The sequence below is a fragment of the Macrobrachium nipponense genome, chromosome 2 (genome assembly GCF_015104395.2).
Source record: "Macrobrachium nipponense isolate FS-2020 chromosome 2, ASM1510439v2, whole genome shotgun sequence".
Classification (NCBI taxonomy): domain Eukaryota; kingdom Metazoa; phylum Arthropoda; class Malacostraca; order Decapoda; family Palaemonidae; genus Macrobrachium; species Macrobrachium nipponense.
The window spans coordinates 38376496-38390895 of record NC_087201.1 but is presented as its reverse complement, the minus strand read 5'-3'; the positions used below and the strand labels follow the sequence as shown (position 1 = coordinate 38390895).

The following is a 14400-nucleotide window of genomic DNA, read 5'->3' as shown; positions in this document are numbered from 1 at the left end:
ATATATGTGTGTGTGTGTGTGTGTGTATATATATAATATATATATATATATATATATATTATATATATATATATATATATATGTCTATTTATTTTAGGAAGCTTTTAATGATTTAATTTGAAATAAGTCATGTTTCATATTTTCAAATATATAATATTTCAAGAGTAGAGTTTGACTGGCTGATTTATTAGCAATGTCATATATATTTAGGTTTTAAAGTATTTCTTTTATTGTACAAGAGAAAAATTCATGCAAAATTAAGTTGCCATAGGCTACGCTAATGTGAGAGTGTATAGGTACCTCCGTTCACCGGCATCAGCTGATTCTTGTCATTTGTTTGCGAGATTGTTATTACCACTGTTGACGTACGAACTCCAGCGCTCCAGGCCCATTTCATCCCTTCGCTTGCCGTTTGAATGCTTTTGTCAAGTTAAATTTTGTGGGAGAATAGGTATGTTAAGAAGTGTTTACTCAAGTGTTAAAGTTCTGTTTTACTATTTCTACTATTATAGCTACTATACTAGCTAGTAGCTACTAGCTAGCCTAGTACCTCTTTCTGAGCCTAGCCGAGTCCTACACACGTTAATACTAAGCCAGGTGTCGTGACCTTAACAGTTTACCTACCTGCTAGGCTAAATGGTTATTGTATAGTTATACCAAGTACCAGCTCCTTGGAAATGAACGTAAAAACATGAAGAAAAAACTGTGAATATCATAAACACAAGGAGAAAACATAGGTAGGTACCTAAACATGAGAAAAAACAACAGCAATACCTTAAATAGGCTAGGTAGTACCTACTACTAGCTAGCCTACAGCCTACCACCTAGTAGTACTACCTAGGTATAGCCTATAGGCTAGTATACTCTGTTTTTTTCCATCTGTCCACCCGCCTGTGGTGTTTGCGTATGGTAACACTGCATCCCGGGCTTTAGATAGTTATGCTATGTGTAAGTTTTAAGTAAATAAAAGGATATCTGGGTGTACATTTGCAACTGTAAAATGTTTTAATAATTTACTGTATGCAAATTACACAGTTAGTAATGTTCGAAATAGGATATTGTTATTTTTGTTGAATGTAAGCTGAATGTCGCTATCTAAAGCCCGGGACGCAGTGTTACCGTACACAAACACCACAGGCGGGTGGACAGATGGAAAAAAATCGAGTATAGGTAGTAGGCTAGGTTGGATTACAAACCCGGCCGCGGTGGTAGTCTTCAGTTTTACCCCACTCACTAGCTATAAGGCTAAACATGTTATGAGAAATTGTACTTGAAACCTCTATTGCTTTTGGGGTAGTGCATATGCAGAGTGGGAGACGGGTGATTTTGCCTCCTAGCGAAAACTTCCTTAGAAACTGAAGGGGAATTTTTAGTTGATAATAATTTCGTCCCCTCATGGGATCGATCCCATGAGGGGACAAAATTATTATCAACTAAAAATCCCCCTATGGTTTACATAAATGAAAATATATCAATTCCGAGGTAGAGCGAATTAGATATTAAAGTAAGATTCCATGATGTGCAAGTGGTAACGGCCACTTTCTTTCTCTGGAGAAAATTGTTGTGGTGAGTGGAGGCATAACTTATTGTTTGCCTCGCTCTATCTGCGAAATGGGGAAATCCAATATGAATTGTGCAGAGCTCTTGTCACCCCTCATTACAGCAGGAGAACTCATATACTGTATAATTAGGTAGCTGTACTCTAACCTTTCCTATTTAGTTGGGAAATTGTCAAATTTTGGGGAATATGAAGGTAGTAGTAGTAGTATTAGGTGGGAGCCTTCATTCTTTTACCATCATTGGTCTGCTAGTCTAGGCACAAGCTCTTGTGTCCCACTTGCATCAGAGTGAGTGATATCCCTAGCAAGGAACCTCCAGTATTGTTTGGAGGTCTTGCTACCTAATGAATTAGTCCTTGCTGGCCGATGGCTGCTAATCATTTGATAAGCAGTGTCTTATTCCTGATGGAGTGTTATGGTTTTCTTGGGGGTTATTAAATTTGTCCTCGTACCTTTTCCACCTCCTTTGCTTAATACCGGAATCGCTATCATAACAGAGAGGTAATCATTTAAAAGATAGAAATTTTTATATATAATGAAATTTTTTTAAATACCTCTTTATTAAGTATCACCCCAACCCCAACTCCCTATGGTCAATTATTGCTGTGAATGATTTAGGTCAGTGTTTAACCTTTATCTGTTGTTGCATATAGCTTATTGGTATAACATTATGGAATGTTAATAGAGAGGCATATGATTCCTTGATGGGATAGGTAATTGTAAAATTTGCAAGTAAAATATGTAATGTTGAAAAGTGTTTTGATTAGTGAATTTTTGTTTTTGTGTTTATTTTTGTTCATAGATGTATGTGGAACTGTTCACCGACTGTTCAGATTTTGGGCTGCAATAATGGTGGCTGTACTGACTGCCGCACTAATTACTGCTGCTGAGATATCCAGCTTGTTTTCTGCACTGGGTGTTATTGTCTGCCTGATATGCATGGTGGTTTTTATCTCAAGGTAAGATTTTATTCTATTAGTGAATGAAAAAATTTCTGTCAACCAAATTTTAGGAAACCTAAATTGTGTGTTCATATAGTCACCACCCTACATGCAAATGAGTAACTACATTCTGGATGGCCGTTGGTATCTTGAAGATGGGTTTTAATATGTACATACTGGTGCATAATTTTTGTTGATGTTTACATTCTTGAGTTAACTCAGGAGTCATAGATTATAATATTTTCACTGCATTTTTAAAACATGCAGTATTATAAAGAATTACTATGGATGCTGGATAAAGATCAAAAGAAGGAAATAAAATTTAGAATTGCAGAACATTCAAAATTTAGTACTTTTCCAAGCTTTGAAAGTTATGAACTTTGAGAGAATTTTGCAGGACTGGTGTGTGACATTGGACATTCATAAAGTCAACAGTGTACACTGCCATCTGTTGACAAAAAATGCATACCATACGACATGTATCCTATGGGAAGCAGAAGTATAGAAAGTGGGAATTCATCACAGAACGAGTTTAATTGGGAAGATAGAAATATAAGTAGGAAGTGTGAATGAATATTCTTATGACTGTAAGAATACACGGTGATTAATCACGAGAATGCTTGGGATAATTAGGGAAGGAATTAAAGGAACAGGTTCTTTATCTTCCCTGTGTTCTTCTGTTCTTTGCAAAAATTCTACTCGCAGAATACATAGGTGTGCAGAACAAAATTTGAACTTTTGACTTTGTCTGTTTGTATCTATGAATGTTTGTAACTTGAATGTTTATAACTTGTAAGTAGGGTGGTGACTGTACTCTTGCACACCTATCTTTCAGAAGTTGTGATCAGGGTGACCAGACGTCCCGTATTTAACGGGATTGTCCCGTATTTATGACATTTGTCCCGTGTCCCGTATCGACCCTCCCCGGGACGCCTTTTGTCCCGTATTTTCAATATAAAAAAAATAAACTAGCGAAATTTGTACTGAAGCACCCCCCCTCAACGATCAAGTGGAGCGAGTGTTCTCTCTGATGGGGCCATCGATGGGGTGGGTGTAGAACCGTGCAGTGTAGGATGATAAGTCAGAACTACAGATAAAGTGCAATTTCACACTGTCCTGTTCGGAGTTCATCACATATGCTCAAACCAAACACCATCTCTTGAGAGCAGTTGGATCTAGTGCAAAATATGACAAATGAAAAATAACTTAACAACAATGAGGAAAATAATTTTAAAATGGTTATTGAAAGGTTTTCATCATATGTATTTTATTGTTTGCAATTTATTCAATATATTACGGCAAGTCACTTTTGTTATTAATATCCTTCAAAGCTGCAAAACATGCTTGATTGCAATATTTTAATGCTTTGACACATGTAATGAACAGCTGTTTGTAACAAAATCTACAACGAATGCACTTTAAGACAAAAGAAAAGTCAATAAAGAAGGCCTGCGTCACTGCGTGCATAACTTCGCATAAGTTGTGTCTATATTGTTCAACTACCTCTTCAATTTAAGTGTCCCGTATTTCAATTTCAAAATCTGGTCACCCTGGTTGTGATTGGTACATGTTAAAGCAGTATAGCATCTGTTGCTGGTAATGGAAAATATATACCAAAGTGTGCATCTGGTTGCATGCAGAGGGATTCAGTTGAGTTGCGTATTTTGGATAGATCATTTGTTCCTACACAGTAACAAACATCTGTCTTTACTGTAGGAATGTACTTCAGCGCATCTGGAGACTGGCCATTTAACTTTAAACAAAGTGGTTAAGTATGTAGTTAACTACCGACCATGGCTGGGAGTTTTGCCCACCAAGTCAGTATGCATTCACTTTTGCATTTGGCCATGGAGAGAGAGAGAGAGAGACAAATGTTGCTCTTTCTTCTGTGCCTGCTGTTCGACTGATCTGTTTGTTTATGTTTTCATGATTTATATTAGTATGTTGCTCTTTGGCTCCTTGAGAGTGGTAAAACTGGTTTGATGTTTTTTCTTATATCTGGACATAACTTGCTAATATGATACTTTAATGCAGATCCATCCCCTTATTTTACCCTAGTGTGTTGCTTACAGTATTCTGATATAATTGTTTATTCTGATATAACGCAACCCTACAACTTGATTAACCTTGAGAGTGGTCAAACTGGTTTTTACATTGCCAAGGCAGGAAGCTTAAACTGGTTTCTCATCTCTGTTTACGACTCTATGACACCAATTCGTCTTTTTCAGAGAATTTTATTCTTTTGCAGTGCGAAGGAAAGTTTGTATTCTGAAATTTATTACGTGACATTTGTCATGTTTTAGTTATTTCTAGATACATATTGTAGAGCTTGAGAAACTTGGAAATGTGGGTTCTCTCACTAACAATCGTGTGCAGTCACTCTATTTTGCTGATTGCTCCTCTACAGGCATGCCAGCAACTGTTGCTCAGGTTCCCATAAAACCTGTGGCTCAACTCAGAGAGAGAGAGAGAGAGAAAGTCAAAGAAGGGTATTGAATTATCATCATCGTTCTTACCTTTATCTAGTTGTGAGGCATCTCTTTTGGTTGCTCTCCCACGTCTTCAGGCTCTGGAAACTTGTCGCGGGTCTCTTCAAGACCTGGCAACATGGGAACACCAGGTGCACAGGTCTCCTCAGATACGACACATTGAAGAGGTAACCCATGTCTCTGATTCCAGTTCCAGTTCACCTCCCTGACTAGTACATACATACCTCTGCTTGTATTTCTTTGGCTGCTCAGGTAGAGGGAGCAACCGAAGATTGTCTTGTTCATGACTCGGAAGCTCCGAGTGTTCAGACTTCTGAGAGCTGGGTCATTCTGGGTATACTTGGGTTTTGTAGAAACGCTGAGTTACTTTTACCAGTATCGTGGAGTTACATCTATGAATTGGTAATACAGTGCTCCCCCACTTTTATGTGGGAATAGGTTCCAGAACCTGCAGCAGAAATGCAAAAAACATGGAAATGCAAAAATCCCCTCTAAAATTGCTTATAACTGGCTTATAACTGCCAAATACCCAGTACCAACTAAAATGTTTATAACTGTCTGTTTTAACATTTCATTGTTTAATTTGATAGATAAAACAAAAATATACCTTAAATTATCATACTAAAACACTTTAATATTTCAAATAAAGATATACCCGAGACCATCATCTCAAAGCACCCAAAGTAACCTTACATTACGGGTCAAAAGTGTTTGTATGCTTGATGCCTGAAACTATTCATGTGCACATGCATTAACCCTTAGGAGCCGGGGTAAAATTTCAATATGCAGTACCCCAGGCTGGGGAAACTTTGAGGTCAGCAAATTAAAAAAAAAAAACAAATCATTAGAAAGAGGAAGATATACAAATACACATGGTGTAAGAAAAAATGTTCTAAAATATTTTTCCTACCTTCCACGAGAAGTAGAAAAGCACTACTATTTACAACCCCTTGTAGGGCCTCTTTTACAAGAGGAAGATATACATTTTACCAAGATATACGTGTTTTTTTCTAATAAATACATTTATTTTTTTAAATTATAATTACAGCTCACACAATATCAAAACAGATAAGAACTAAAATCAGTAACAAATTTTGAGCAAATTTGTTGTAAAATATTTATGTAAATTTATTGAGATCGAAGATGCAGTAACTTTTTTGGATTATACTTATCTTTTCTAATATTTCTTTGCACTTTTATTTGCAAAATTACAATTATAACTGACATACTATCATAAAAGATAAGAACTAATACCAACAGCAAGCCCTGGTTATATTTATGAGCAGATATATGATAAGACATCATGTGAGAGAGAGAGAGAGAGAGAGAGAGAGAGAGAGAGAGAGAGGCAGTACATCTCTCCTTGAAGTCAAGTACACTAACTCTGTCATGAGGCGCCCACTTTATCTGAACCAGTCTAAAAGTTGCCATTTGTGAATTTATGGGCTATAGAAGTATGTAATGGCACCTCATTCCTGCCCAATTCTCCCAAATCAATGGCGCATAATATTGTTACTCACCATGAGTAAATCCATCAACCACCTAAGACCTGTTATTACTACTCATGTGAGCAGTATATCTGTCCATTAAGGGTTAAGATTTGCTACTCTTTGGAAAATATGCTGCAGCACCCATGTGTACATTGAGAGGTAGAGAGATCACGGAGCTCCTCTTCAAGTTTTTTCCAGGATCATCTGTGAATTTGGCAGTTTACGGTCTCAAGGAAGAAACATAGCTTTCCTGTAGACAGTACATCAACCATTGAACCTTTTTTGGGATCTTCTGTAGGAAACCAAAGTTAATAGACTCTTCATGGTTGCAACTTGCTGAAGGGGTTGTTTAGCCAGGTGAATTTTCTCTTGTATGACCTGGACAATTCACTCAGGTTTCTCCTGTTAAGCAGGACACTTCCCCAGCCTCTGAATTACCAGAAGAATGCCTCAGTAACTCAGAGAGTCCCTTGCCGACCAACAGACTGACGTGACATTTGAGTCTGTCGCTAGCCACCTCCTGCAGACAGAACTTCCCTTCCACAGGGCAGTAACAATGGAATTGACTGTCATGGTAGGATTCCATGCAGTCCCCTGAGTGGATCTTGGTTCCATTACGTGGCATAGATCACTTCTTCCTTTTCAAGATCTTCTAGTTCAGGAAAGGAAGTCATATTCAAGAGACTGATATTGTCTGGAGGTAGGACCCTCTTCTACCATTTCCCCACCAGACAGCTTACCTATGTGCAAATCTGGTGCCAAGAGGAGAGAGACTGTCTTGACTTAGGTTATCAGGTTCGTTGGTTACAAGATGCCACTGGTTCTCAGGAACGAATCGATACTGATTTCTACTTCCCCCTGGTCAGTGATAGAAGTTGACGTCATAAGTGACAGGATTAGGATTAGGGATTGATTTCAGTGGTCACTGGTAATGGCCAAGACCTCTAGGTCTTCTCATGATTTTACAGCTCTGCCTTTGGGCCAGGCTATTTCTTCCTCTCTGGTTCCAAGGGAGACCCAGGCTTCTAAGGGCCCGTGAAGGTATACCCAGTCTTCTTCTATCCTACCAGAAAGGTGCACAGTAGTGCTCCTTTTAACCCCCTGTCTGACCTGGAAAATGGGCAGGGGTATAAGGAAAGGGGAGGGACGTTAAGGGGCAGTGTTCTTTTCTGCCTTCTGCTATTGAAGAGGGGGTACCTGACAAACAATGTCAGTGTATGGGAGAAGAAACTTTAAAAGTTCCTGCCAGCCCTCTCCAATTTGTTGTGTACCTCCAGGTTTCAATTCCTGACTCATCTTCAACTAATCTCTTGGGAAGAGGTGAAGGCATTATTGAATATGGTACAGTTAGTGCTCATTAGGATGTATATTTTTGAATACATATACTATCATCTTTGTCCGGGGACAAGAAACGACTTCTCTAATTTGAGGGACTTGGCAATCTTGTTCAAGTTTGAGAAGCCCAATCTTACACTAGTTGGCCTCGTTCACTTGTTACCCTTGGCGAAGCCAGGCCCTCATGATTGACTTCTTCCTCGTTCCCTTTAGTAAAGAATGAAGGAATTCTAGCCTTTGAAAAGGGACTCCCTATTCCTTTCCATTCTTCCTGGGGAGGAAGGGAATTGGGAATGTCTGGTGGCTAGATGACAGGAACCTGGAATGCCCCATCACACTCCTCATCCTGTCATGCTCCCATTCTCAGGTGCATTGACCAAGGGATGAAGGTGCACTCTTGGAAGATTTGGAAGCGTTGCTGCTTTCAGGGGAGTGGAACTGGAACAGCAAACATCTCCAAATCAATATCTTGGAATTCAAGACAGCTTCTTTAGCTCTTTGAGAGTTTCAGGATCTTGGCGAGCTACTCTGTGGTGCTGATGAGTGTGTCCGTACCCTGTACCCCCATCACCACTAGAATTACTTTTGTCAACAAATAGGGTATGATGTGGGGGGACTGGTTTCCCTACATGTTGGCAGCGCAGGGGTATGAGTCGGGGATTGCACACTCGGTAGAGCTGTTGGTCAGGTACATTCCAGGAAACTGGTACGCTAATGGCAGTTAAGCTCAGTCACCCAGACATTATGCAGGATTTTCAAATCTGTGGAAGCTTCCAATGATAGATCAGTACAACAGAAGTTGTCATTGTGTGGTTCCATTGTTCCACTTGAATATTTTCCAAGCCTAACCTTTCCTACATGTAACAATCATTCAAACTCCCACCTGTTCACGTTCCTCGGTTCCATTTTAATCCAGCTTGAGACTTTGAAGAACACCACAACAAGACTTACAACCCATAAATTCCTATAAGACAGAGAGCTCTCTCCTACCGTACTAAAACACTAGATCCATGCCACCTCCACTCTGCTCTGTTTTATTTACCTTTTGCACCTCGTGCCGCCGCCATCTTGTCTTCTGTGACGTCACAACACATCTTAAATCCATTAATACATTTTCCAAAGTCAAGTACTGTGCATTCACAGTGTCCTAATGATTTTGTCTAGCTTTCTTTTAAGCTCTTCCACACTATTGCTGTTTACAACTTCTGGTGGCAGTTTATTCCAAGTCTCACATATCTTGTATGTAAAGAAGTTCCCACAATGGGATGTGCTGTATCTCTTCAGTTCCAGTTTCCATCCATTATTTCTTGTCTGGTTCTCGTTTAATGTAAATGGGTTACTGTCAACTTTTGTTATACTTTCAGTATTTTGAATGTTTCTATTAGTTGTCCTTGCAATCGTCGTGTTTCTAAGCCATACATGTGCAGGCTCTCTAGTCGTCTTCAGTAATCTATTTGCCTGATGGATGGAATTAACTTTATGGCTCTTGCTTGCACTCCCTCTAATCTGTTTGTCTTTTCTTATTGTTGGTGACCAAAACTGTACTGCATATTCAAGATAGGGTGTAACTATTGATGTGTAGAGCTGCAGCACTGTTTCCTTGTTTCTGTATTTGAACTGCCTCTTTATGTATCCCACTAGTTTCTGTGCCTTCTTTTCTGCTTTTATGCTGTTTTGTGGATTTTAAGTCCTTGGTAATAATGACTCCAAGGTCCTCCTCTTGTTCTACACTATTTGTCATTCCCAAGCAGCATGTAGCTGGCATGAGGGTTGTTTGTTCCTATTTGTAACACTACACTTATCTACGTTAAAAGGCATTTGCCATTTTTTTTACCACTCTTATTTTCATTAGATCATTTCTTAAACTTTCCACTGCATCTGAGTCTGCTGCATTTACACCTAGTTTGGTTTCATCTGAAAATTTGGCTATCCTGCTAGTTAAGCCTACATCAATGTCATTAATGTAAAGCAAAAACAAAAGAGGGCCAAGGACAGAACCCTGGGGAACTCCACTTGTTACATCTGCCCATTCTGATTCTTCACCATTTATCATGTCTCTGTTTTCTATAAGTTAGCGTCTTCGACCCAGTCTGCTGTTTCTCTTACAATTCCTAAAGCTCTAACTTTTGTCATAGTTTCTTGTATGGGACTTTGTCAAAGGCCTTTTGAAAATCTAAGTAGAGTATATCTATTGCTCTACTACTGTCATAAATACCTAGCATGTTATGGCAAGAGGTTTGATAAGCAGGATCTGTTTTGTCTGAAACCGTGCTGACTGTTTAACAATAAGTTGTTTCTATCTATGTGATACACAATTTGATCTGCAATTATGGACTCAAAAATCTTGCAAATGACCGATGTTAGGAAGATTGTTCTATAATTTCCCGGCTCTTCTCTTGGACCGTTTTTGTAAACTGGGGGCACATTTCCTAGTTTCCATCCTTTTAGTGCCTTTCTTTGTTCAGTACTTTTCCTATAGAGTTTTTATAGGTGAGGAACTATCTCCTGTTTTAGATCTTTAATTTCTCTTGGATGACTCCCATCTGGGCCAGGAGATTTGAACTTGTTGAATTTGTCTATTGTGTTTTTAATGTCCTCTTCTGAAAATATTATTTTGTTCATGAAACTTACCTGACAGATATATATATAGCTGTATTCTCCGAAGTCCGACAGAATTTCAAAACTCGCGGCACACGCAGTGGGCGGCCAGGTGGTAGTACCCATTCCCGCCGCTGGGAGGCGGATATCAGGAACCATTCCCATTTTCTATTCATATTTTTTCTGTCGCTGGTCGGTAAACACCTGTTTACAGACCTCTGCCCAGGATTTTTGGATTTGATCGCTCGTTCTAAGTATCTGGATTGACTTTTGGTTTTTGACTCTGGATTGTTGGATTGGCATACGCGATAGTGGACTGTTTTTTGATTTTGGATTGGCTTTTCTGTGAACGTGATGTCTGGATCAAGTTCAGTGAGCTTCAGAGTGTGTGTGAGGAGTGATTGCAAGGTGAGGCTACCGAAATCATCGGTAGATCCCCACACAGTATGTATGGGGTGTAGGGGGCATGTTTGTTTGTTGGATGATCGATGCATTGAAAGCAAAAGTTTGACTGATGATGGATGGAAGGTGTATGAGTCCTATCGGCGTAAGTTGGAACGCGATAGGATCAGGAGGGCTTCCTCCAAGAGCGGTTCTACGAAAGGTAAGGGAAGTAACATTTCACCCATTTTAACACCAGTAGAATTTGCTTCACCTAATCCTGTGTTGTTGCCTGAGGGCCCTGGTTCTGTGTCTGGAGAAGGTAATGCCCTTTCTCTGATTCTAGAGTCGTTACGCACTCTAGAGTCCAAAGTGTTGGCCCTAGAAAACGGCTCAAGTAAAGTGTGTGATCGTGCCTAGTGTTGTGGAGGGGGCGTCAGATCGGTCCCCATAATGCCTCTAGGCCTAGACCTCTATCGACTCCAGGACTCAGGGAGTGGGTATGTCGAAAGCCGCAAGAGGGTTACGGGGGCTCCCCACCGATCTGGCGTCCCTTCGGCAGGACCTGTTGTTAGTTCCCAGGCTGCCAAGGAGCGTGCTCAGGCTCGCATCCTTAAGGACTGTTTTTCGTCCTCCGAGGCGCCCTCCCCGCGCAAGGGGTGGAGCGCTCGGAGAGACTCGCGTCCGTTGAAAAGGACTTTTCTGAGGGAGGACGCTTTACGTCCCCTCTCTCCGTTATCGTTGCGGTCTTCTCCTGCGTCGTATGACGCGTTTCCTCCACAGAAGAGAGGTAGGACGTCGTCCGAGGACGACGCTGAGAAGCGCTTCTCTCGCGCCTCGGAGAGGCAGGTTGCTGTACCTGTGAGAAGGAAGGAGGCGTCCCCTCGCCCCTCGTCTTCTCGCAGGCTCAGCCCTTCACCTCCTCTTGTTTCTTCACCAACGAAGAATATTCTTGTGTCTCTTCAAGACCAATTGTCTGCTTTAATGGCTCAGAAGACTCGCCCAGCAGCAGTTGAGCCTAAGCGTAGGAAGGACGCCAGACTGCCTGTCAAGAGGACGAGGCAGTCCCCTTCTCCGTCTCCTCGTTCGTCTCTGTCTCCGCTTGCTTCTCCTTCGGAGCTTCCTCGTTCTCGTTCTACAGGTAGGAAGTCTCGTGGACAGGACGCTTTTCTTCCCTCTCGACGTCCTGATCAGCCGCGCGTCAGGACGCCTTTGAGGAACGCTCGGCAGGACGCCTTGGAGGACGCTTTTGAGGACGCTCGGGCAGGTACGCTTTTGAGGACGCTCGTCGGGACGTTTTGCTAGACGCTTTGCCTATTGAGAAGGCTTTCGAGAGCGCCCAGAAGGACGCTTTGAAAGCGAAAGCGGGACGCTTTAGCGGAAAGCGTAAGGACGCTCCTCTAGAGCGAGTAAGAGTAGCCTCTCTTGACGCTCAGCGCGGTCAAGACGCTCTTCGTTCTTCGAGCTCTAAGGATCGACAGAAGGTCGGTCGCTTTGAAGAAGCTGATATACGTAATCCTCGAAAGCCTTTGTTGAAGGCTAGACCCGTTGGGCGCACGCCCTCTCCAGAGGTGCAATCTCCTTTGCCTCTTAGGGAGGAAGGAGAGCTTAATAGTCCGGCGGACTCAGTTGAGGAGGAACAGCCTTCAGTTTCGTCTGTGTCCGATTACAAGGTGCTGGTTCGACTGTTACGCTCTTCTTTTGGAGAGAAGTTCCAGCCTGCAGCTCCCAAGTCTCCACCCTCTCAGTTTTCGTCATCTAAGTCGTGCAAGGTTCCGGAGTTTGTGGAAATGAAAACTTCTTTGTCCACTAAGAGAGCGTTTAAGAAGTTGCAAGATTGGATGGAACGTCGGAAGGATCAGGGCAAGTCGACTTTCGCCCTTCCTCCTTCAAGACTCAGTGGGAAAGGCGGCATCTGGTATGAGACCAAAGGAGAAGTAGGAGTTAAGATCCCGTCGTCTTCCCAAGGGGACTTTGCTAGTCTGGTCGATGCACAGAAGAGGTCTCTTTTATCGACTGCTAAGATTTCGTGGACGCCAACGGAGATTGACCATCACATGAAAGGTCTGTTAAGGACTCTTGAGGTCTTTAACTTTCTAGACTGGTGCTTGGGAGTCCTGGATCTTCAATCTAGGAGTCCTGACTCGTTGAGTCTGGGGGAGCTGTCCAATGTGTTATCCTGCATGGACAAGGCCGTCAGGGATGGTTCGGAAGAGTTAGTGTCTCATTTCGGCACTGCTTTTCTCAAGAAGAGAGCGCTTTTCTGCAACTTTACGGCTAGGTCTGTTTCTACATCGCAGAAAGTGGAGCTTCTCTTTGCGCCTCTTTCGAGCCATCTCTTCCCCCAGGCTATGGTAAAGGACCTGGCAGTGAGCCTACAGGAGAAGGCTACCCAGGACCTCTTGGCCCAGTCTTCAAGACGTCCCGCAGTCCCTACCACGTCGTCTTTTGGAAGACCACCTAGGAAGGTTAAACCCTTTCGTGGCGCTCCTCCCTCGAGAGCTGCTCCTCGAGGGAGAGGGCTTGCAAGAGGAAGAGGTTCCTTCAAACCTAAATCCTCTAAGTGAGAATCAAGTCCTTCAGATGCCGGTCGGAGCCAGGCTAAAGTTCTTTGCGGGGGCATGGAGAGAGAGAGATACAGATGCGTGGTCCCTCAAGATAGTGGAACAGGGGTATAAGATCCCCTTTTTGGACCCTCCTCCTCTATCCACAACTCCCAGAGATCTTTCCCCGTCATATCAAGGGGAGAAACGTCAGATTCTTTTCGATCTTTTAGATCAAATGATCAAGAAAAGAGCGGTGGAACAGGTCTTAGACCTGGGGTCACCAGGATATTACAACAGACTTTCCCTGGACCAAAGCAGTCGTCGGGGTGGCGTCCAGTTTGGAACGTAAGCAGGCTGAATCTTTTCATAGAAAAGAAAAAATTCAAGATGGAAACGCCTCAGTCGGTTCTAGGAGCCTTAAGACCGGGCGACTGGATGGTGTCCTTGGACCTACAGGACGCATACTTTCACGTGCCTATCCACCCTCTTTCAAGAAAGTTTCTGAGGTTTGTGTTAAAGGACAAAGTTTGGCAATTCCGAGCCCTTTGTTTCGGTTTAAGCACGGCTCCGATGGTATTTACCATGCTCATGAAGAACGTAGCGAGATGGTTACATTCTGCAGGAATAAGAGTGTCCCTGTATCTCGACGATTGGCTTATCAGAGCATCGTCAGAAGAGAGGTGTCTGAAGGACCTTCACTTCACGTTAGCCTTGGCGAGGTCCCTGGGACTTCTGGTCAACCTCGAAAAGTCGCATCTGACCCCAACACAGTCCATCGTGTATCTGGGGATTCAGATGGATTCAGTGGCTTTTCGAGCGTTTCCGTCCCAGGAACGACAGCTGCAAGGCTTAGAGAGAGGGACCATTTCCTCGCTGGAAAAGTTTGTTTCCCTGGGAAGACTACACCTCAGGCCTCTCCAGTTTTTCTTGGCAGAAGAATGGAGAGTCAAAGAGGATCTGGATGCGACCTTTATGATCACCAAATCGGTGAAGAACCATCTAAGATGGTGGTTAGATCCTCGGAAGTTTCGAGAGGGGTTGTCCCTAAAGCTTCTGAGCCC

General features: G+C 42.3%; 1 protein-coding gene across 1 annotated transcript in view; it reads left to right on the top strand.

Moving 5' to 3' along the window:
• Window positions 1-276: 276 nt before the first annotated feature.
• LOC135221162 (cell growth regulator with RING finger domain protein 1-like) overlaps window positions 277-14400 on the top strand; it is a 188235-nt gene continuing 174111 nt past the window's right edge. The window contains 2 exon segments of the mRNA XM_064258987.1: window positions 277-451; window positions 2362-2518. Of these exon segments, the coding sequence (XP_064115057.1) occupies window positions 2409-2518 (110 nt within the window). The 5' untranslated portion in view covers window positions 277-451; window positions 2362-2408.